We start from the raw sequence: 20,030 nt of genomic DNA, 5'->3' as shown, positions 1-20,030 counted from the left end.
GCGCTTAAATTTTTGCAGCCGATTCGCTTTAATTGCGAATATAAACTGATATGTGATTTTATGGATTTGATGACATATAAATTATAGCCATACAAGGAATAAAACAATAAATTCAGTACAGTTTATAGTTTTTATCCCAACCTGTCGCCAGATAATCACACTTTCTGATTATTTGTTTACGTATTTATGTACCATTAGTAATTTATAATTCAGTACAAGAATCCGTCTGGGTGAATCTTATTTGTTTTTGTAATTTATTTTTTATTTTTTAGAAAAAATTCCGGAACATTGTCAAATCATCAACGGGTTCATTCGGGTCGGCAGCACGGCGTCCAATGGCCAACGAGATTACTGACGAGAACGCGTCTATTGACCAATCAGAAGCCTTGATGCTGCTATGGGCTTTAGCGGGTTCGTTTTTCGATCTCGGCTCCACAGCTTAGCTAAGTTGACGAGCCTCATGTTGGTGAAAAGAAAGTCCGAGGGAATGTAAATGCACGACTTTATGGCGTGTTCTGGATTTTAATTTTGCGTTTTTAGTCGCGTGATAAAAGACAGCATGCGGAGCTGTCCTGATTCGCCGTTTGCTCACTTAGTAAAGTCACAATGCTAACTAGCTACTGAATGCTAACGCTAGCTAACTAACAGAATTCTAAACATGCTCCGTGTTGGACCGTTGTCTTCCTTTGTTGTCACGTCAAACTGCTCCTAAACGAGAAGTCTCTCTATGTGAGTATGCCTTAATGTGTGTAAACACGCCTTTTTAACGCTAATCGCAAGGCATTGATTGTGTTCAAGCTTGGTTATCCTTTAGTTTCGTTCAACTGTTAATGTATGCGGAACATATCTCTTGTTGTGTTTGCCCGTTTACAGAACGAGAGATAGCATAATGCTAAAGCTAATTAAATGGCTTCACTCCCTGATACAAAAAGGGGGCTCTCTCAGTGTATGGCTTCTCCTTAAGAATACTTTCACAGTAGCTTTACATATGTAAACACTTTCCTGACTTATGGATGATACACAAAAGTGAAAATGGCCACACAAGTCTCCGGAAGCCACGTTTCTTTTGTGCTAACCCACCCCCCTCAAAAGATTCAGTTTGCTGTCATAAAAGTGAAAGTAGAAAAGCTTGTGGCACTGAAAAATATTAATCAGCCGTCAGATTAGCTTTAGATGAATCAACAAATTGTTAAAATATGATTTGGTTTTGCACATTCTTGTTTTTGTCAGATCTCAAATGAGAAGCAAGTTTGACTTCCTCAAAAATAAGGAACGGAAAGGACGGGGAAGCTTCGTTTAAGTCTTTGTCTGATGATCTGAATGTCTGTAGTTCAGTAAAGAAGCAGTGACGATTTAATATGACTGACTTCTGACGATGACGTTAGATATTTAGTCAGATGTTGCTGGAGTCTGTCTCCCAGTGATCTGTGATTCAAGAAATGTGTCCTTAGTCAAATTCAGGGTGACCTCTTCACATGTCCTCCACTGGACACCACTTTCATGTTTTCACTGAGCCACTATAAATGTTATATTTCACGCTGGAACATGATGTTTTCACCACTCCACCCCGATCATAATCCCCCCTCCGTTTGTACTTTCTGATCACAGAAGCAACAGACCTGTCGGATGGCGGTGGCTCCTGCCTGGATGGCAGATAGGATAATCGTGCTTGATGATGAAGAAGAGGCGAGTCCTCAGCCGTCCTGCGCTGCCCCGGCCTCTGCCTCTGCCCCTGCCCCTGCCTCGTCCTCTGAGCAGCAAGCCAAAAATGTCTCTCCTCTCAAGTCTCAGCTGCCGACGACCACCCACATTTCCCAGTCACCTTTTGCCTCGACGAAGAAGAACAAACATGTTCTGCAGGCGGAGAACCAGAAGTTGTTCACTGAGGTGGGCGCAGACGAGTGTTTGAATACTTACTAGATGGTTAAACACATCTGTAATTATTGTATTAAATGGAGACTATTATGTACTCCCTTCTTTATACTCTGACCCCCCTGAAGGTTTTGTAGATTTGTAAAGAAAAACAACTTTTTGATGAACCAAAACGATGAATACGTTCACGTTGGATACAAGTTTTGACCCTTTACTTCCTCTTTTCTTTGTCTCACTCTTCCTTTCTCTCTCTCCAGTTTGTGGAGCACTGCTCGGCTCTCACAAACGACTGCCCCGAGGTCCTGACCTTCCTCCAAGCCAAGCATACCAAGGCCTGCCCTGACTACCTGTCCTCCGTGGAGTTCAGGAACACGTTGGGACGATGTTTGACCCGCGCTCAGGCCAACCACTCGAAAACATTTGTCTACATCAATGAACTGTGCACTGTACTCAGGCAGCATGCCGCCAAGAAAAGGCAGGTCCTCACCAAGGTGGAGCCCGGACCTTCTACCTCAACATCAAGCAGTTTCCAATCTACCTCTGTTACGCTCAAAAGCAAAGACAAGACGAGAGGTAAGACGGATGAGGGCCAACAGGGTATTGAGCCGGACAATGAGCAACCTTCCATCTCAGGGATGCAGGAGAACAATAAAGAGGAGGATCCGCTAGCGGAGAAAAAGGCTAAAAGGGCGTCCAGGAAACAGGTTAGTGAAAATAAATTACGTTTCCTGTTAAACTTCAGACGTCTGTGTGGGGGGAAACCGTCATGTCTGTACTCATTTTCTCTCAGATCGCGTACCTGGAAAACCTACTGAAGGTGTACAACGACGAGATCAGCCGGCTGCAACAGGCCGAGCTGAGCCTGGACGACCTTGGAGCCGAGGACTCGTCGTACATCCAGGAGCACAAGCTGAAACGCAAGGTCGGTCTGGAGTTTGGTGCTGTAGATAAGGTTGCGGTCAAGGATTAAATCAAGGACGCCGATTGGAGGATAGCTACTGACACCTGGGACTTCTCCTCTCTCTTTTTTTTTTCTTTTCCAGATGATGAAAATTTATGAAAAGCTGTGTGAACTAAAAGGCTGCAACACTCTAACAGGCCGAGTCATTGAGCAGAGAATCCCCTACAGCGGCACTCGTTATCCTGAGATCAACAGGAGGGTGAGTTTAAGTGGTTTGGACGCTGGCAAATCAGAGTATGCAGAGTGTCTTTCTTGTTCCTGCTGTCTAAAACCCTTTGAGGACATTACACGAGGCATAACGGCAGAACTTTAAAATGTATCCTCTGCATTTTATCCCTCCCGTCAGATCGAGCGTTTCATCAACACCCCTGAGGCGCAGAGGGACCCCCCCGACTACCAGGACATCCTCCAGCAGGTGCTGCGCGCCAACGAGCGCCACAAACTGTGCTTGAGCAGAAAGCAGCTGAACCAGATCGCCCAGGAGGCCTTCAGAGAGACGGGGAGCCGCATGCAGGAGCGACGTCACCTGGACCTGGTGTACAACTTCGGCTCGCGCCTCACCGACTCCTACAAGCCTGGTAGGATTTACACAGGAAGGCTCTTGAATACAAACGCGAGACACAAGTAGCTAGAAACTTATAGGCAGTTTCTGCGTTAAGTTGACGCAGACCCTAACGCCGTGGCCTGACGTGCACCTCCCCAGAAATGTGTCCACGCGTCACGGCGACACAGACCACAAGAGCTGTGATTGGTCCGCTTGGTTGTAGCGTGTTTCCGCTTTAGTATTTGTGGCTGCTTCTCCATCGCAGCAATTTTCAAATTGATTGTTTTGGATCAGTAAAGAATCGGTGAAGTTAACTGAGGAGGTTTGGAGACACGGACATTTGTACGACTCGTGTTCGACGGAATTTCGGGCGAAATTTCGGCAAAAGTTATAGTCACCATTGTTGGAACAAGGAAGTGGAACAAAACTTAACCCAACTGGCAAAAAAGACGCAGCACCGTCTAGTGTTAGGGTGGCGTTTTTACAGAGCGAGCCAGGCTGACGAGCGCACAAGTATAAATAGGTTCTTGCGTTTAGGTTCCGCAGTACCTTATAAGCTCCTGTAGTACTCTGCTTTGTTCTTTACTGTCCTTTTCAAAGGTTTGAAATTAATTTCATGCTGTTTTTAAAGCTAACATGTCTATAAACATTAGAGCCTTTGATAAAAATGTCCACAGAGCACCATAGCGGTTTATCGCCACTGTTTTTGCTGTACTCATTCTCGCTGCGTTCTCCACAGCCACAGATCCGGCTCTGAAGGACACGACGCTGCTGAAGAGGCTGCGGTCCAACAGAGAGGTGGCCCTGACTCGCCTGGAGGAGGTCATCACCAAGTACGCCGTGAAACAAGAGGACACGGAGGAGCAGGAGAGGTTTAAACGGATGGAGAGGGACAACAAGGACAAAGAGGTGAAGGAGGGAAATCACCACGGGGCGTTTCTTGGTGTTTTGGTTTCATGTTTACGCACGGAACGACATTTAATTCATGAAGAACTCGCTGTTCTGTACGGTACAGCTCAGTCAGTGAATGTGTGTTTGCTTGGTAATAAACTGAAATAGATCCCAGTGGCCACATAAAAAAAATAGAAAATTATTTGAAGGAAGTAGCCCAGCCCACTTCAGCCACTTAAAGCTCATAGAACTTTTTTTTGTTGTTAAATTGCTGTTTGGTTTCACGCTCTGCTGTTACAGGGCAACAAATCAGAAAAGGAAGTGGAAACCAAAGAGGTCAACGGAGTGGTAAAGGAGGAGGGGGAGGGGGAGGAGGAGGGGCAGGAGGAGGCGGAAGAGGAAGACGAAGATGATGATGAGGATGATCAGTCATCAGACCCAGACATAGAGGAAGAGATCCAGGCCAGCGCTCTGCAGGACGGACCAGGTGAGACTGGAGACATGAACTGGAGACATTTCATTATGGGGTCGTAGAGTGGAAAAGGCCACGACATTAAGCCTCTGAGGGTTTAATTTGAATCTCAAATGTGCTGTGCTCCTTAATTCTCTCCCTGTAGACGATGAGGACGAGGAACCCAACGGCAACGAGGCAGAGCGAGCGGACGACGGCGCCAACAAGGAGGATCTGACCGACGACCAGACGGGAAGCGTCTCAGCAGGCGAAGAAGGAAGCGCGAAAGACGAGCCGGTCACAAGCGGGCTGAGTCCTGTCTCTGAAGACAGCAAGTCCCAAATCTCGCCGCTGTCCAACATCACGTCCCCCAGAGACAGCCCGAGCCAGTCGGAGCCCGCGCAGGCCGACGACCAGCAGAGGCCGCTGTCTAACGGGAAGCTAGACGAACCCGTGGATTCCTCCAGTCATCTTTCGGGTGTGGTGGGGAGCACCAGCAAAGTCGAAGAGGGCGCCCCCGCGGGCTTCTCCCAGGCAGAGACCAATGGGACGCCTTGTCTTTCGCCGCCAGCAGTCGTTGTAGAGAGATGTTACACGCAGACGACCAACGGGACGTCGCCGCCTCCGAGCCCTAGAACTACGAGGAGCCAGAAGAGGAAGAGGGAGGAAATGACGCCGACAGAGCCCCGAAATGGAAACAACGTCATCACCCAGGACAGGTAAGTTGTTGTACCACAATAAATACCACGTTTTATTTAAATCATTGACATATATTCTACTGGATTCACCCACCCTCTCTACGTCTTTCTACTTTCTCAGTGAGACCGAGATCACTCTGGATATGGGTGTTTTCAGCTGCAGCCCACCTCCGGGCGCAGAGTCCACCCGGGCGGACACTCCCACCGAGGAAGTGGTCAGCAGCTCACAGTCGACGCCGCCTCCAAAGAAAAACAAGGTGGGAGAAACAAACGAGTGGCCTCGGTGATTTATTAGTACGCGTGCACCTTCAGGGGTGCACACCTTCTGTGTGTAGTTTGCATGTTCTCCCTGTGTCTACGTGGGTTCTCTCCAGGTTCTCCAGCTTCCTCCCACCGTCCAAAGACATGCTGGTTAGGTTCATTGGTGATTCTAAATTGGTCGTAGGTGTGATTGTGAATGGTTGTCTGGAGTCCGGACAGCTGGGATAGGCTCCAGCCCCCCAACGACCCTTCACAGGACACGCAGTTACAGAAGATGAATGAATGAAAGGCTGCATTCCTCTTAGGAGAGGTTCTGTGTTGAATCCTGTTTTGCTTCCGACCCGTTTTTACAAACTCTGCTTCTGTTTTGTGTTTCCAGGTCAACGTGGCGACCCAGTGTGACCCAGATGAGATCATCGTCCTGTCAGACTCAGACTGACCCTTTTTTAACCTTTGAACCCTCACAGGTTCTTCCACCCTGTCGCCCGCGACCCGGGGGCCGACTTCCTGAAAGCACACGTTTCTGCTGTCAGAAATTCAGAACTGTGACATTTCTCCTGTACAGACAGAGTCAGTGCATGTAAGAGGCATCCTCAGCCGGGACACACAGGGAAAACTGTGACGTTTGAAGCTCACGTCACATTTAATAATGTAATGAAACAATAAACTACTATTTACTGGAAAGCCGACGTTGACGGGAGGTTTTTGAGGAAGCAGTCTTTACTTTTCTCCACGCTGGGAAACGCTGGCTGTCTGTTCTCACATTCTGGGTGCGGCGAAGTCTTCACCGTCCAGAACTGCTCGACGTTACAATCAGCCAGATGTCTGTACTCCTGACATCTGGAAGTAGCATTGAAATAAGTCTGTTGCTGCTCTGAATACGGAGCTAAAAGCTTCTCCTGGGAAAGACGGCTGCCCTTTACTCCAACCCTAAACTCTAGTTGGTGTGCTTTAGGTAAGAACCAGTGCCTGCGCTGTCAGCTCACTGCCGGTCTGTTTACATTTTTATATTTCAGCTGATTTCTATTTTTTTTCCTCAAAGAGGAAAGAGGTGGTCTGTATAAAAATAAAAGTGAATTTCCAGAGGACATAGTTTTACATGCCGTAGTTTATGTGTTTGGAGCTGACAGATTTCATTTTTATTTTTTTTAAAGCCTACAATATTATGTATTTTTCTCGTTGTCCAACAAACCCCACGAAAAGACCAAAACCATTAATGAGCAGTTCGTACTTCGATGACTGATGAACTTTTTTTGCAGCAGACGTTTTGAACCCAGCCGTAGCGACGTCTGTCATTTACACCACTTCAGATTAGGGATGCACCAAAAATTTTTCGCCGAAAACCAAAAATGCACTTTCGGGCCATTTTTGACCGAAAATTGCTGCGGCTGTTGCTTGCACGTGTTGTTTCGGCGATAAAAGTCCGAAAATTTTCCGCCGAAAAACCAAAAATGCACTTTTTGGCCGAAAATTGCTGCGGCTGTTGCTTGCACGTGTTGTTTCGGCGATAAAAGTCCGACATTTTTCGACCCAAAAACCGAAAGTACACTTTTGGGCCATTTTTGGCAGAAATTTGCTGCGGCTGTTGCTTGCACGTGTTGTTTTGGCGATAAAAGTCAGAAAATTTTCCGCCGAAAAACCCAAAATGCACTTTTTGGCCGACTTTTTGGCCGAAAATTGCTGCGGCTGTTGCTTGCACGTGTTGTTTTGGCGATAAAAGTCAGAAAATTTTCCGCCGAAAAACCCAAAATGCACTTTTTGGCCGACTTTTTGGCCGAAAATTGCTGCGGCTGTTGCTTGCACGTGTTGTTTCGGCGATAAAAGTCCGACATTTTTCGACCCAAAAACCGAAAGTGCACTTTTGGGCCGTTTTGGGCCGAAAATTGCTGTGGGTGTTGCTTGGATGTGTTGTTTTGGCGATAAAAGTCCGAAAATTTTCCGACAAAAAAACAAAAATGCACTTTTTGGCCAACTTTTTGGCCGGAAATTGCTGTGGGTGTTGCTTGCACGTGTTGTTTCGGCTATAAAAGTCCGACATTTTTCGACCGAAAATGCACCTTCGGGCCATTTTCGGCTGAAATTTTATCGCCAAAACAGGATGTTGTGATGATGCAAGCAACAACCGCGGCAATTTTCGGCGAAAAACTGAAAATGCACTTTCGGGCCATTTTCAGCCAAAAAATTTCTGTGCATCCCTACTTCAGATGTCTTCTGTGGAAGTCTGTAGCTGTCAAACTAATAAAGACTTGGAGACGTGTTTCTTTTTCATTATACAGTCACTGCTTATTTATTAGGACACAGGTCCACCTGCACCACTAGAACCACGCGCCGTGTAAACTACTGCACAGTCTGTTTTAACGAATAAAATATTTATTTTCTTCATTTTTTTATAATATTTCAGATGCGTTTTTCATTTGCAGTTGGAATCACTGGGATTTGTTGACAAAGAAATATATATATAATAATGTCAGCCTTATTCGTTTAGCAGTGTCGCAACTAAATGCTCCTTTAATTAAATCTCTCTTTAAGCTCAGCCCTATTCAAGAGCTCCCACAAAGGGTTTAGCAAACCTGTTCTCTTAAAGTATAAATAAAATATTAAAAATTGTCCCAGTTTTTGATTTATTTTTTATACTCAACCATAAATAAATTAAATGCAGTTTGACACTAAGCCTCGTTTTCATATAAATAATCATGATTTTTTTCAGTCTTTGTGCAGCGTTTTGTTCCTTTCTTATTTATAAACTGGACAGTCGGATGAATCCAACCATTAAAATAAAATATATCTTTATCTCTTCTGCATTTAGAATAAAGTTTATATTATATTAACATTTAAACATCTCCAGGATTTGATTTTGTTGAAGCCGGTTTCCTTTTGATGGTGATTTCTGAGCCCTTTGGTGTTTTATTCCTGATCCCATTTTTTGTTGACTCTTACTCGACAGATGAAATTATATTTTGTGGTATGTGCTCTCATTATAGTTAAGACACGATAGATGTGAATGTTGCTGATCTTTGCTGCGATCTGTCCGGCCTCCTTTATGCAGAAGAGTGAGCCATCGTTCACTGTGAAACTCTTTTCATTTTTGATACAAAAATAAACTTTTTATGCTAAATCGTTTCTGATTTCTTTCTGATTCAGACTTGTTGTTTGCTCTCAAAGGCTGCCGATGAATTTTCTTATCCATTTAATGTGATTTTACATCAGATAATCTCTGTATCGTCACAGATGCAGCACTTGCAAATGTCCCTCGTGAATTTCACACATTGAGGATGAGCGTGCAACTTAGTTTTGTTCTATACAGACAGCCTGAGATGTGTCTTAAAGGGATATTTCTTTTAGCTTTGCACTTATTATCATCAGTGGAGTTGGCAAATAGACGTACTTCATGCAAATGAATGTTAATACCACCCAAACACCAGGTGGCTTTATTCTGGTTGGGAAAGCCACCTGGCACAACATTTGGGGCTAATCTATTACTATTTACTTTGCCTGTTTCTGTTGGTGTTTCTGCTTCGCTCTGTTGTGAATGTCCCTGATACATTGAGATGTTTATACCTCAATATTCACTCATCCTGGTAATGACTCCACGTTAAAAGCCTCTTTTTGTTTTGTCCATGCTAAAAGTTTCCCAGTTAGGTATGAATCAAAAACATCCAACCAACGTTTTAACTAAAGACTTGTAGCGTTGTAATAAATATCGAGGAGAATGAAACTGAAAATAGGAATGAAATTAAACTACACGCATTATTGTCACATTTCAACAGACTGTAAATAAAGATGAACACCATGACAGCTCCTTAAAGGTGAAGCCAAAGCAAGTAGAGCTCCCCCTGGTGGCTGTCTGCAGTATAGGTCAGAAGCTCCGCCTCCTCCATGTTAGTGGATGGGACTTGGGTCAAATTAAAACACTCAAGTACACGTCATATAAATTTTATCCAAACATGGTTTCTGTCATTTTAGGTAGTTAACATAATACTGATGCATGTTCAAGTGAATTTTGATCTAGTTATTTGACGCTATAGAAACAGGATGTGACATCATGATGACTAGCAGTTGCCATGACGTCCAGAAGGATCATGAGAGCGGGATGAATAAGTAAATAAATAAGTACAGTGTATTATCCAACATTTCCTTGTATCATTGATAACGTGGCTCCGCCCTCAGACAGTACAGCTCAGACTCTGGCTCCAAAGTTGGCACAAGATGGCGTCACCCGTATCCCCGGGATACAAGCATTAGTTTGACCAATGGAAGGAAGTGGGAATGTGTTGTCCATATTTTTCTACAGTCTATACAGGCTATGGCGCCACCACACAATACCACCAATGGCCACCAGGGGGCAAAGAAAAGATGAACTAGATAATACAGGCTACATAAAAAGAGATCCAGTCAGCTTTTAATTTGCTCCAAATAATTTATTATTTTCATACATGTCAGAGGTGAATATTGAAGTACTGCAGTTTATTACATCATTAGTACCACGTAGGATTTTTACAAATGTTGCCGTGTGCGATCACTGTTCAACAATCAGCTGGTCAATCAGAGGACACGTAGGAAGCTGTGTAACACTGGATGTACAAAAAAAAATAACAAAAATACTTCAGTCTAGGTTTTCACGATTGAACAGTTTTAAAGATGTAACACGGTTGTAGTTGTTGTCCGTTCAGATTATGTGTGAAAGCAACAGGTGAGGATGGAGAGAACGTCCCTGGAGGCAACCTGGAGACTTTAAACATGTCAAAAATGAGAACCGTCCAGTTCGTATATATTTTCGGAGCCCTTCCTTGTTGCATTTGCACTTCTCAGACCACGCGTTGTTGAGGTTTTATGGATTATTTGAGGGATTTTAATACTTATATATTGTACATTTTTTAAGCACATTGCTGAGCTGTAACTTTGCTGCAGTCACATCTTAAAACTGAACAGAAATATTTTATCTGATAAAAAACAAAACAAAGTTTAAATTCAACACAAGTAACTTCCTGAATGTCACTGAATCTAACATCTGACCATCTTCTTCTTCTTCTTCTATCACTGGATGTAAAAAATAAAATGCTTTTGTCTTCTGGTTTTACAACTAATTCACACATTTTTTATTTTAAAACACTTTTCATGTGTTTTTTCTGCTCTAAACTAGTCTTCTAGTGTTTTCTCCCACTTCAACACATACAAAAACCAACGGTCCCTTTCACCGAGACTGAGCTCCGTATAAAACATCCCAGTTGAACCTTCACAGAAGGTAAAAGCACAAACTCTGCAAACTCTTTACATGAACCGGAGCTGCACAACGTCTCTCGTCGAGGCTTAAAATAAATGTCTAGGAGGTCACGTGTGATATTTGCGCAGCGCTACACGCGGCGCGGCGCTGCAGCTACACTGGCACACTGGAATATGTTTTCTACACAGCTTGATTTGGTTAAAATATGTTAGAAATAGAAATAAAACGATAACACAGCTACATCTCCTCGTGAATTATCACATTTACGTAGGTACGCGCGAGTGAGGCAATACCAGCACCGGCCACCAGAGGGCGCCAGTCTCCGAAAGGAACAGAATAAGTATTTTATAACAAGTAACGACACAATTTCCCATTTTCCTTATTATTATTTTTTTAAATTTCAGACTTTTTCTTTTAAAATGAGCCAATAAGACGAATAAGCAGCGCCCCCTTGTGGAGAATGCGCTCCGTGAGCTGATTCAACGGCACAAAATACACAAAAATTTAAAGCGGCATGATTTAATAGGTGCCACCATGAAAAGTTTTACTGAGCTGACTGGTTTAGCAAAATATATATATATAAATATAAATAAATCGAAGTGCTATACGTTTTGTTGTAATTTCAACATGATTACGAATAATTAAAATGTTGTTTGATGATAAATACGAAGAAATGTACTGAGCCTCTGTCAGCAGTAGTAATAATAATAATAATATGGTCCCTAAATGCATCACACAGTACCGATATTATATTATAACTAAGACAGTCCCAGTATAGATACAGCACAGAACCACTAGTGTCCTTTAACCCCGGCAGGGTGCAGAATAGAAAGTTATGAGGTTATATTTCTGCAGGTAGATAAAGTTCATTTCTGTTTTACAGTGAAGCAAAGATGAACTTGAAGCCCTGAACTCCCACAAGTAACATGGCACTGATAACACAGCTCAGACTCCCTCCAAATATTCACTCAGCAGTGGTGAATTAATCATTTAATCGGTTTATTTATGTATTTGAGATAATCTAATTAGCTTAAACCTGGCACCAGAGCCTTTAAGTGACCATAATTTCATAATTAACATTTTAAAATAGCTTAACTACTATACTAATTTAAAAAATGACACTTAAACCGTCAATATTTTATGATATTTATAACTATTACTAAATATTTAGAACTTTTATGGAGGAAATCCGGTATATCGAGACAAGAAAGTGTCTTTAGGAAGGTTTTCTTCTTCAGGTAGTTTTAAAAAAAGTGAATTTGACCAGTCTTTTCACTGCCTTTACCTCCGGCTCCTAAATTCAGACGGAGGGAAACACTGCTTTGGCCCAAATAAAGAACAAGAGGCACTTGAATCACACTTCATGTTCCGCCATGATGCTCAAGACACATATTCTCAGTGTTTCCCGCAAACAAGGCACATTAAAACCTAATCAGAGGAAAATCTGTTTCCTCCTAATTAAGCCGATGAGCTCGGCGCCTTGAATTTCTGCAGCTTTTACTTCTAAGGAGCTTTAATATGCGCAAAAGTGTCTATAAATCCTGTTCACGGGTCCAGGTATGCGAATAAAAAGCACCGCGGCGGAACAGTTACAAACTTCTGGGAGGTCAGGATGTGTTTGTCTCAACGAATAGAAGACAGAAATAAAAAATAAAAAGAATAAAACGCTTTTCTTTATGTGCAAACATACGGGATCTAGACCCTGAACTTTATTTAAATCTACTCTGAAGACGTACACACCGTGGAGCTTAAAGGAAAACCACCGCGATGCTCTGAATGTTACTGAACAGCTGACCTGTAGCTGCAGGTCTGATGGACGATGACACACAGTTTTATATTTACAGTAATAATATTAATAGTACACTCTGTGGACGGTGCGGCCACCAAACTGTAAATGAGTCGCCTCCTGCTGTACAAGCACCAGAGGGGAGGTTATGAGCGTATCGGTTACAGGTAGAGGAGAAAGGGTTCGACAGCTTTAGCTTAAACACGACTTCAGTCCGGCGCTAACTTCCCTCAGCGAGGAGGACGAATGATTAACTTCAAGCAAAGCACCACCGGGATCATCTGAAGCAACATGGCAGTGCTCACAGTTAACGTCTGTTACATCGAGGCAGAGAAAGATGAACCGCCGCCGCCGCCGCCGCTGCTGCTGAGAGGAAATTAAAAGAAAAACACAAATCTGCAACTTCTGCTCCTGATCCAGTTTCATAAATCTGTTCCAGGTAAATCCTAATTGCCGATTTGTGTTTTTTTTTTTTTTTTTTTAAATCCAATCACAGCGATATATCACAATACAATACTGCAGAAAATCACAGCAATTTAGAACATTTTCTACTCTACTGATACTATAACGTTGCCACAGTTAGTTCACAGTTAGTGAAGCGCTGTCTTCTCCATTTTTGGTTTCCTCTCAACACAAACATTCTTCCACAAAACCCTCAAAAATAATAAAAAATAATCTCATATATTTAAAACAATAGCTTACTCAGACACAGAAGGTCCATTTTGTTTTTATATATACGTATATATGAGGCCACGGGTTCAGAGGCTAGCTTTCCTCAAGTCTGAACATGGAATCTGCTTCAGAAAACAGTCGACTGGAGTCTAACCGTCGCGTTTCTCTGTAAACACCTACGAGTCCTTCAGGTTTGCGTCCAGCAGCGGGAGCCTCTCTGCTGCGCGTTGGTCGTTAAACGCGTTACGTGGAGCAGCAGGAACCGGGAGCACCGGAAGAGGCACCCTGCTGGACGTAGCATATGATTCTGGCTTAAGTCACGCTGCTCTCGTTGACTTCACACACGTCTTCGTCACACACACTTCGACCCAAACCCAGGCCGCCAAACATCCCGGATCCCTGACCCGGACCCTGACCTGGGCTCTGAGAGACGACCCCTAGCAGCGCCCCTGCGGCCGCCATGTTGCTGCTGTTACTCACGCCGCTGTTACCCCCGCTGCTGCTGCTGCTTCCTGCTGCTTGCTGTTGCGACAGAACAGCGGCAGAAAGATGTGGAGTCGAAACAGCCACCCCTCCCCTCGCTCCCCCTCCCGCAATACCACCCTGCCCTCCCTCTCCTCCAGACAAGAGGAGGTGCGGAGAGGAAATAAAATCCGGCCCGTCCTCGCCTCCTCCTCCTCTTCTGCCTCCGTCGCTGCCGCTCGCCCCTTCGCCGCCCTCCCCCAGCCCGCTGCGCCTCTCGCAGTGGGAGCGGTGCCTCATGAAGCTGTCGCGCCACATGAACTTCTTACCGCAGCCGAGGCAGTCGTACGGCTTGAGGCCCGTGTGCGTCTTCATGTGCTCCGTGAGGTGGTGCTTCATCTTGAACTTCTTGGAGCAGACGGGGCAGTGGAAGGGCCTCAGGTCCAGGTGCATGTTGATGTGGCGGTCCCTCATGCTCTTGTGGGTGAAGGTCTTCCCACAGTGGCACATGAACACTTTCCCCGAACCCCCGGAGCTGCAGCCGCCGCCTCCACCTCCGATACCTCCTCCGTCCATGCCGTCGACCCCCAGCCCCCCCTGCACCGACAGGTGGACTGCTCCGTGCTCCAGGCTGGGACCTTTGAAAGAGGCTCCTCCGATCATGCCGCCCGCCATTCCCAGGGGAGGCGCAGCAGCAGCAGCGTCCAGGGAGAGTCCGGAGGCCTGGCTGTAGAGGAGGATCTGGTTCCCCTGCATGTCCAGGGGGAAGAGCTGGGCCCGGGCCGAGGCCGCGGACTGAACCTGGCCCAGCAGCGCCGAGACTGCGCGGTTAGCGTTCTGGTTCTGACCTGCGGCGCTGTCGTGAAGGTGCTGAGCTAACGTCTGCTCCATGAGACTGCCTTCGAACTTGAGGTAGTCTTCTGAAGACTGGCAGTAGTCCTGCAGATGGACAGGAACAAAATATTTTAGATCTGTGATGGATGCAAATGCAAAACAGACAGCATGTGCTACATACTGTGAGCTGCAGATACGTATAGCCTGTATAAAACATGCAGCACCTCAGCACCATCAATAGCATTTAATAGTACTCCACAGCGAGTTGTTAGATGGGAATTTCTTTGTATTTTTCTGAAGCCTTCTCCGTGTCCTGCAGTTTAAGGTCTAACTTTAACTTTATCAAATAGTTGACGTGCAGCCTCCTTCTCTCCGTTACCGCAGGACAGTTGGTGCTGCTGCTAGCGTTAGCGGATCCCTTTTCAGATGCAGTGCAGTAGTACTTTTGTTGTATTTCAGGACTGACATGTCACGGTAGTATGGGCTTCATCTTTAGTGAAGTATTTCCACACACTTGATGAACCGCTGCTAGTTTGCTGCAACGACCCACTGAGCTCCTCACCTGTCTTCTAGGAGGCGTCCATGTTGTTATTGTCACGTGATGCCTTTTAAAATTAGATTTCCTTCACATATCCAGGTGAATACTGATGAATCTTTTTGGGTACCATTTTGCACTTTGGTACCCTCTAGTGGTCACTCGTTTCATTGTCCCCAGTCTAGTTTTTCTGCAAACATAAACACCTTGAACCAGGATATCTTGAAGCTACAGTCACACCACCAGAGTCTCAGCTCACCTGTGAGTCCATGTCATTCTCCGCTCTGTCGCCCATCTCGCCCGAGAGGCTCCTGACATTGGAGATGTTGAAGTTGCTCCTCTCCCTCCCTCTCGCCAGCTCCATCTCCCTCTCGTCCTCGTCCTCCTCGTCTTCTCCCCCCTCTTCCCCGGACACCACGATGAGGTCGTCGTCCTCCGTGCGCTCGGTCTTCACCACCACCCACTGTTTGCGGGGCATGATGCTGGGCTGGCTGTAGGTGGGACGCTTCTGCAGAGGCAGCGCCGAGTCCTCTCCGTCCTTTCGTAGGAGATATTTCAAGTCAGGTACAGTAAAGTGGAAGAAAAACTTTTAAATAACATCTTCAGTTAGTAAATATATTATTATGAGAGCATCAGCTGCTCACGCCTCACCTGATAGGAAGACACACCAAAGCTGTCGCTGACCCCGACTTCCTGCTCCGACGCTGAGCTCATTTTCTTCCTCCTCCCACTGCCTCCTCCTCCTCCTCTTCCTCTCTTCCTTTGGTGGTACAGCACCTCCTCCTCCTCTTCCTCCTCCACGTCCTCCTCCTCCTCCTCCTCCTCAATAAGGAAGGCTTCCTCTCCTCCCGACGGAGTGCAGTAGCTGGGGGTGTTGCTCGCCCCGCCTCCATCCACCGAAGCTCCCGCTGCGGCCGCTCCACCTCCGCCGAAACCGCTCCCGTCCCTGGGGCTGAAGTAGTTGGTGCTGCTGGGAGACTGGCTCTCGCTCGCTGACGGGCGGCTGGGCGGCTGGGAGACTCTCTGGGGCTCGTTGGACTCCACAACCTGGACCTGACCCACGCTGCTATCATTACCCCCCACCGCATTACCACCACCCACACCGCCGTCGCCATTGCTGCTGCTGCACCCGGCGTTGGCAGAAACCCCGCCTCCGCTCGCTCCATCCTGCACACTCCCTTCTCCTCCCCGTCCTCCTCCTCCTCCTCCTCTTCCTACCCCGGCTCCTCCTCCGCCGCTCCCTGCCGCCGCCGCGGCCCGGCCCTCCTTCAGCAGCTCGGTGCATTTGTCCACGATGTGCCACATCTGCAGGACGCTGCCCACCGTGAGGTAGTTGACGATGTCCTCGCGCAGCATCCGGAGCTGGCCGGTGTAGGCGCAGCTCAGCACGCTCTCGAACGCCAGCGGGTCCATCACGGCTGGGATGGAGACGGTAGACATGTTCTTGAGTAGTACCTGGAAATACACAGCAAATCACAGCAACGCCTTTGTCAGTTTGTAGTGATTTGTTTGGTCTCTCCCTCTCCTTCCTCTCTCTCCTGTCCATCATTTGTCAGCATGGTGGAAATGAACCTGCTGATTATAATCCCAAATCCCATTTCATTTCTGGCATCTGCAGACTACATCTATCTGCCAGACACTCAGACAAGTAACACAACCTCCCACTCAGTGTCAAACATTAGTGTGAGGCTGTCGTCAAACTACTTTATTCTGCTTTATAGCTTTGCACTCATATATAATTAACCTGGGTGCCCGATCATTTATATATATTCTGTATAAATGCTGCTTCATCTATTTTGTTTCCAGGCTATTCTATAGGAGTAATGAAGAAGATGGTTTAAACCCTGTTTCATTCAGATTGTAGGTCTATGTGGTGTCCAAAAAACCCCGACTTCAGGGAAAACGTTTACATTTAATGAACTGTCCTTTTACAAAAACATTTTATGAACAATCAGAAATTTGATAAAGAAGAATAAATTTAATTCAATTTCTCATTGCTGCCATCCACTGTTTAGTGTTGTGTTATGCCAGAACAGTCTGACCCCTAGTGGACAGATTAGGAATAGCAGCAGGAGTTGCATGCAGAGTTGGTAGCATATGTTTGGTTCCATGTACATTTGTGTGTGTGTGTCGATGCCGTTTTCTTTCCCCACCTGGTCGTGGAAGTACGGCGATGACGCGGCCAGGACGCAGCGGTGGGCCTTAAAGACTTGCCCCTGGACGTGGATGGAGAGGTCACAGAGCCTGCCCTCTTCTCTCTGCCGGTTCAGGCTGTCCAGCACCGAGGCCTGAGCGCTGGGGAAGCACACCTGCACCACCGAGCCGGCTGAGCTGCTGCTGCTGCTGCTGCTGCTGCTGCTGCTGCCGACTTCCATGGCCAGAGACTGCATCTGGGTAGAAGAAAAAAAAAAACAGTTAAAATATGTTTTCATAAGGAAGTTTGTTCCTGGATTTGCTATCTGCAGGTGGAAAAACAAACAAAGGAACTTGTTCTGATGTCCAACGATAGCACATCACCAGATCTGTTTAGTTAAAGAAAAAGTGTCTTTGTAGTGTCGTCTGGAAATAAATCTGAAATCATATTCACTAGTAAATGTGCAAAATATTGATAATTGTTACTGAAAACTGGTGTAATCTAATGCAGCATCCTGCATTTAATAACATTAGAAGGTTTTTTAAATGTATTTCTGCAAATGTTTGTTTTTATTGTCCAAATTATCATAACAATCATTTATTCTTTATGGAGAAAATACGTCCACAATGTTCAATTATTATCAGTCCTGCACTAAACCGGCTTTAATGTTAATGTTTAAACAGGAGGGTGGTGATTCAGCTGGATAATTTGGAGGATGTAGTTTGTGGTGTCGTTAAACTGGATTGATTTAATTGATGAAGTTAAATAACCACGCCTCAAACACCCGATTACATGCACCTGCCTACATAGGTGCATCTAACCCCTCCTCGTCTGTTTGACTCAGTTCTCAAACCCCTCCACCACAACCCTTTCTGTTCTCTCTTCTCCTTTACAGTCTCTTTGCAGGAACCAGGGGGGAGTCAAGGAGCCGACGCCTCCAGAGATATGCCCCCACCCTGAAAGTCTCTCTCCCTGGGTTCCTACGTCCAGTCTTCCAAGGATCACCATCAGTCGCTACTCAGTTCTCTTTCCCATCCCCTCGACCCCTTCTGTTCGATCTCCTATCTTTCCCTCCTCTTTAACTTGGTCAAATAAGCTTCTTTGAATATCAAGAGGCGTCATCTCGTTAGTGAATTTCTGTTAATCAGCCTAGCCCACTGAAACTGGCGCAACTCAGTGGAAGTCAATGGTCCTGTACAAACCTCAGCCTCCAACATGAACATGAATAATTTTAAACTAAAGCTGAATACTATAACCTTCATGAAGATGAGATTTAGTTTTGTATTTACTGAACTGTCATGTGAGTTAATGTACTTATAGATAGATAATTGATCCAGAGGGAAACTCAGCATCCATTTCAGCAACAGACAACTCAACTCAGCGTGCATTAAAGGACCAGAACAAGAAACAAATCATGAAGAAAAATATATAATACATGAAAGGCTCTTGAGACAATGAAAGATTTAATCTAATTGAATAAATAATTGACTATTATCTGCATGTACTTACAGACAGAACCCAGTTAAATAAAGCTCTGGGTTATTTTTGAACTTTGCATGAAGCTAAAACTGCTCCTCCGTTTGGGAATAAAGAGAAAAAAAATGTCCACATCTCAACCAGGACATGACAATAAGGACTTTGTTGCTGTTGTTGTTGTTTGAGAGCGTGAGACAAATCAACAGCTGGATCACAAAACACCCTGAGAGAGGACAGGCTGCACGCACGGACATAAACCTGCTGACTGAAAACACAGCTGGCATTGTTGTGGAAAGCTTTCTGTCTGTCCTCTGTCCCCATGTCCTCTCCCTCTCAGACAGAGCCAGTTGCCTTCACGAGCCGTCTGAGCTCCAGACTCCCGACAATCACACCTCCACAGATGTGACGCTAGCCCGCTAGCTGCGCGGCTAGCTCGGACACGGCTCAGAGAACCGGGAGCCGGCGGCAGACTCACCGTGTTACCGGAGGACGGCACAGCCTTCAGAAGTGGAGCCCGTGGCCGAGCCGAGGGCTGTGTGCGCCCGCCGGGTTACCCACGACCCGACGTTTGACAACCATGTTTCAGAAATGTTCTTCCCATCTGATCTCCGCAGCAGCAGACAGCGACGCGTCGCCTTTAAGAGGGTTCCAGACAGACGAGCCAGACTTCGGCCGACAGAAAATAAATTAAATAAATTATGAGATATTTAATTAAATATAGAAGTAAAGCTATTACTAATAATAACAGCAGCAGAAAATGATTTATTTATTTTTTATAAAGCGACTTTATATTATTTTAAAGGCTCCTATTAATTGGTTTGTAATTTTCCTTATTTTATAAAACTTGTCTCATACGAAAATCAAACTAAAAATTAATTACTGGACAAAATAAATATATTTTAACAGGCAACAATCCACTGCTACTATTGTACAAATTATGACTATTGTATTTTATAATAATAAAAATATACTCTGACTGAAAAACAGAAAAAAAACAACCGTATATTATAAATTAAATGATAAATTATGAGATATTTCATTAAATATAGAAGAAGCAGCGATATTACTAATAACAGCAGCAGAAACTGATTTTTTTTATTATTATTTTTTTTATAAAGCAACTTTATATTATATTCAATGCTCCTATTAATTGGTTTGTAATTTTCCTCATTTTATAAAACTAACTAAGAATTAATTACTGGACAAAATAATTATATTTTTCAACAGGGAAC

At 45.0% G+C, this 20,030-nt stretch overlaps 2 protein-coding genes across 2 annotated transcripts; one reads left to right on the top strand and one right to left on the bottom strand.

The window, feature by feature from the left end:
- Positions 1 to 209: 209 nt before the first annotated feature.
- On the top strand, positions 210 to 8,772 carry daxx (death-domain associated protein). Its single transcript, XM_084562808.1, has 11 exons — positions 210 to 729; positions 1,609 to 1,887; positions 2,130 to 2,576; positions 2,663 to 2,794; positions 2,916 to 3,032; positions 3,180 to 3,411; positions 4,117 to 4,286; positions 4,569 to 4,755; positions 4,886 to 5,438; positions 5,539 to 5,674; positions 6,058 to 8,772. Exons 2-11 carry the CDS (start codon positions 1,627 to 1,629, stop codon positions 6,115 to 6,117), a joined length of 2,295 nt encoding a protein of 764 aa, XP_084418934.1. The 5' UTR covers positions 210 to 729; positions 1,609 to 1,626; the 3' UTR covers positions 6,118 to 8,772.
- Positions 8,773 to 13,648: 4,876 nt separating this feature from the next.
- zbtb22b (zinc finger and BTB domain containing 22b) lies at positions 13,649 to 19,396 on the bottom strand. Its single transcript, XM_084562856.1, has 5 exons — positions 19,274 to 19,396; positions 17,342 to 17,578; positions 15,840 to 16,643; positions 15,448 to 15,726; positions 13,649 to 14,758 (listed from the first exon to the last, which is right to left on the bottom strand). The coding sequence occupies exons 2-5, from the start codon at positions 17,576 to 17,578 to the stop codon at positions 13,670 to 13,672; spliced, it is 2,409 nt and encodes an 802-aa protein (XP_084418982.1). The 5' UTR covers positions 19,274 to 19,396; the 3' UTR covers positions 13,649 to 13,669.
- Between the last annotated feature and the right edge of the window lie 634 nt (positions 19,397 to 20,030).

The sequence above is a fragment of the Chelon labrosus genome (genome assembly GCF_963514085.1).
Source record: "Chelon labrosus genome assembly, chromosome: 16".
NCBI lineage: Eukaryota > Metazoa > Chordata > Actinopteri > Mugiliformes > Mugilidae > Chelon > Chelon labrosus.
This window is presented reverse-complemented; position numbering and strand designations above follow the sequence as displayed.

Bases quoted from the DNA above. Each gene is read 5' to 3' on its own strand.
- zbtb22b (XM_084562856.1), bottom strand. From the start codon at position 17,578: ATGCAGTCTCTGGCCATGGAAGTCGGCAGCAGCAGCAGCAGCAGCAGC. The intron at 15,727-15,839 runs GTGAGGCGTGAG...CTCCTACGAAAG, and splicing joins TTGGTGTGTCTTCCTATCAG to GACGGAGAGGACTCGGCGCT. The intron at 14,759-15,447 runs GTGAGCTGAGAC...GTCCATCTGCAG, and splicing joins AGAATGACATGGACTCACAG to GACTACTGCCAGTCTTCAGA.
- daxx (XM_084562808.1), top strand. From the start codon at position 1,627: ATGGCGGTGGCTCCTGCCTGGATGGCAGATAGGATAATCGTGCTTGAT. The intron at 2,577-2,662 runs GTTAGTGAAAAT...ATTTTCTCTCAG, and splicing joins AAAGGGCGTCCAGGAAACAG to ATCGCGTACCTGGAAAACCT. The intron at 3,412-4,116 runs GTAGGATTTACA...CGTTCTCCACAG, and splicing joins CACCGACTCCTACAAGCCTG to CCACAGATCCGGCTCTGAAG.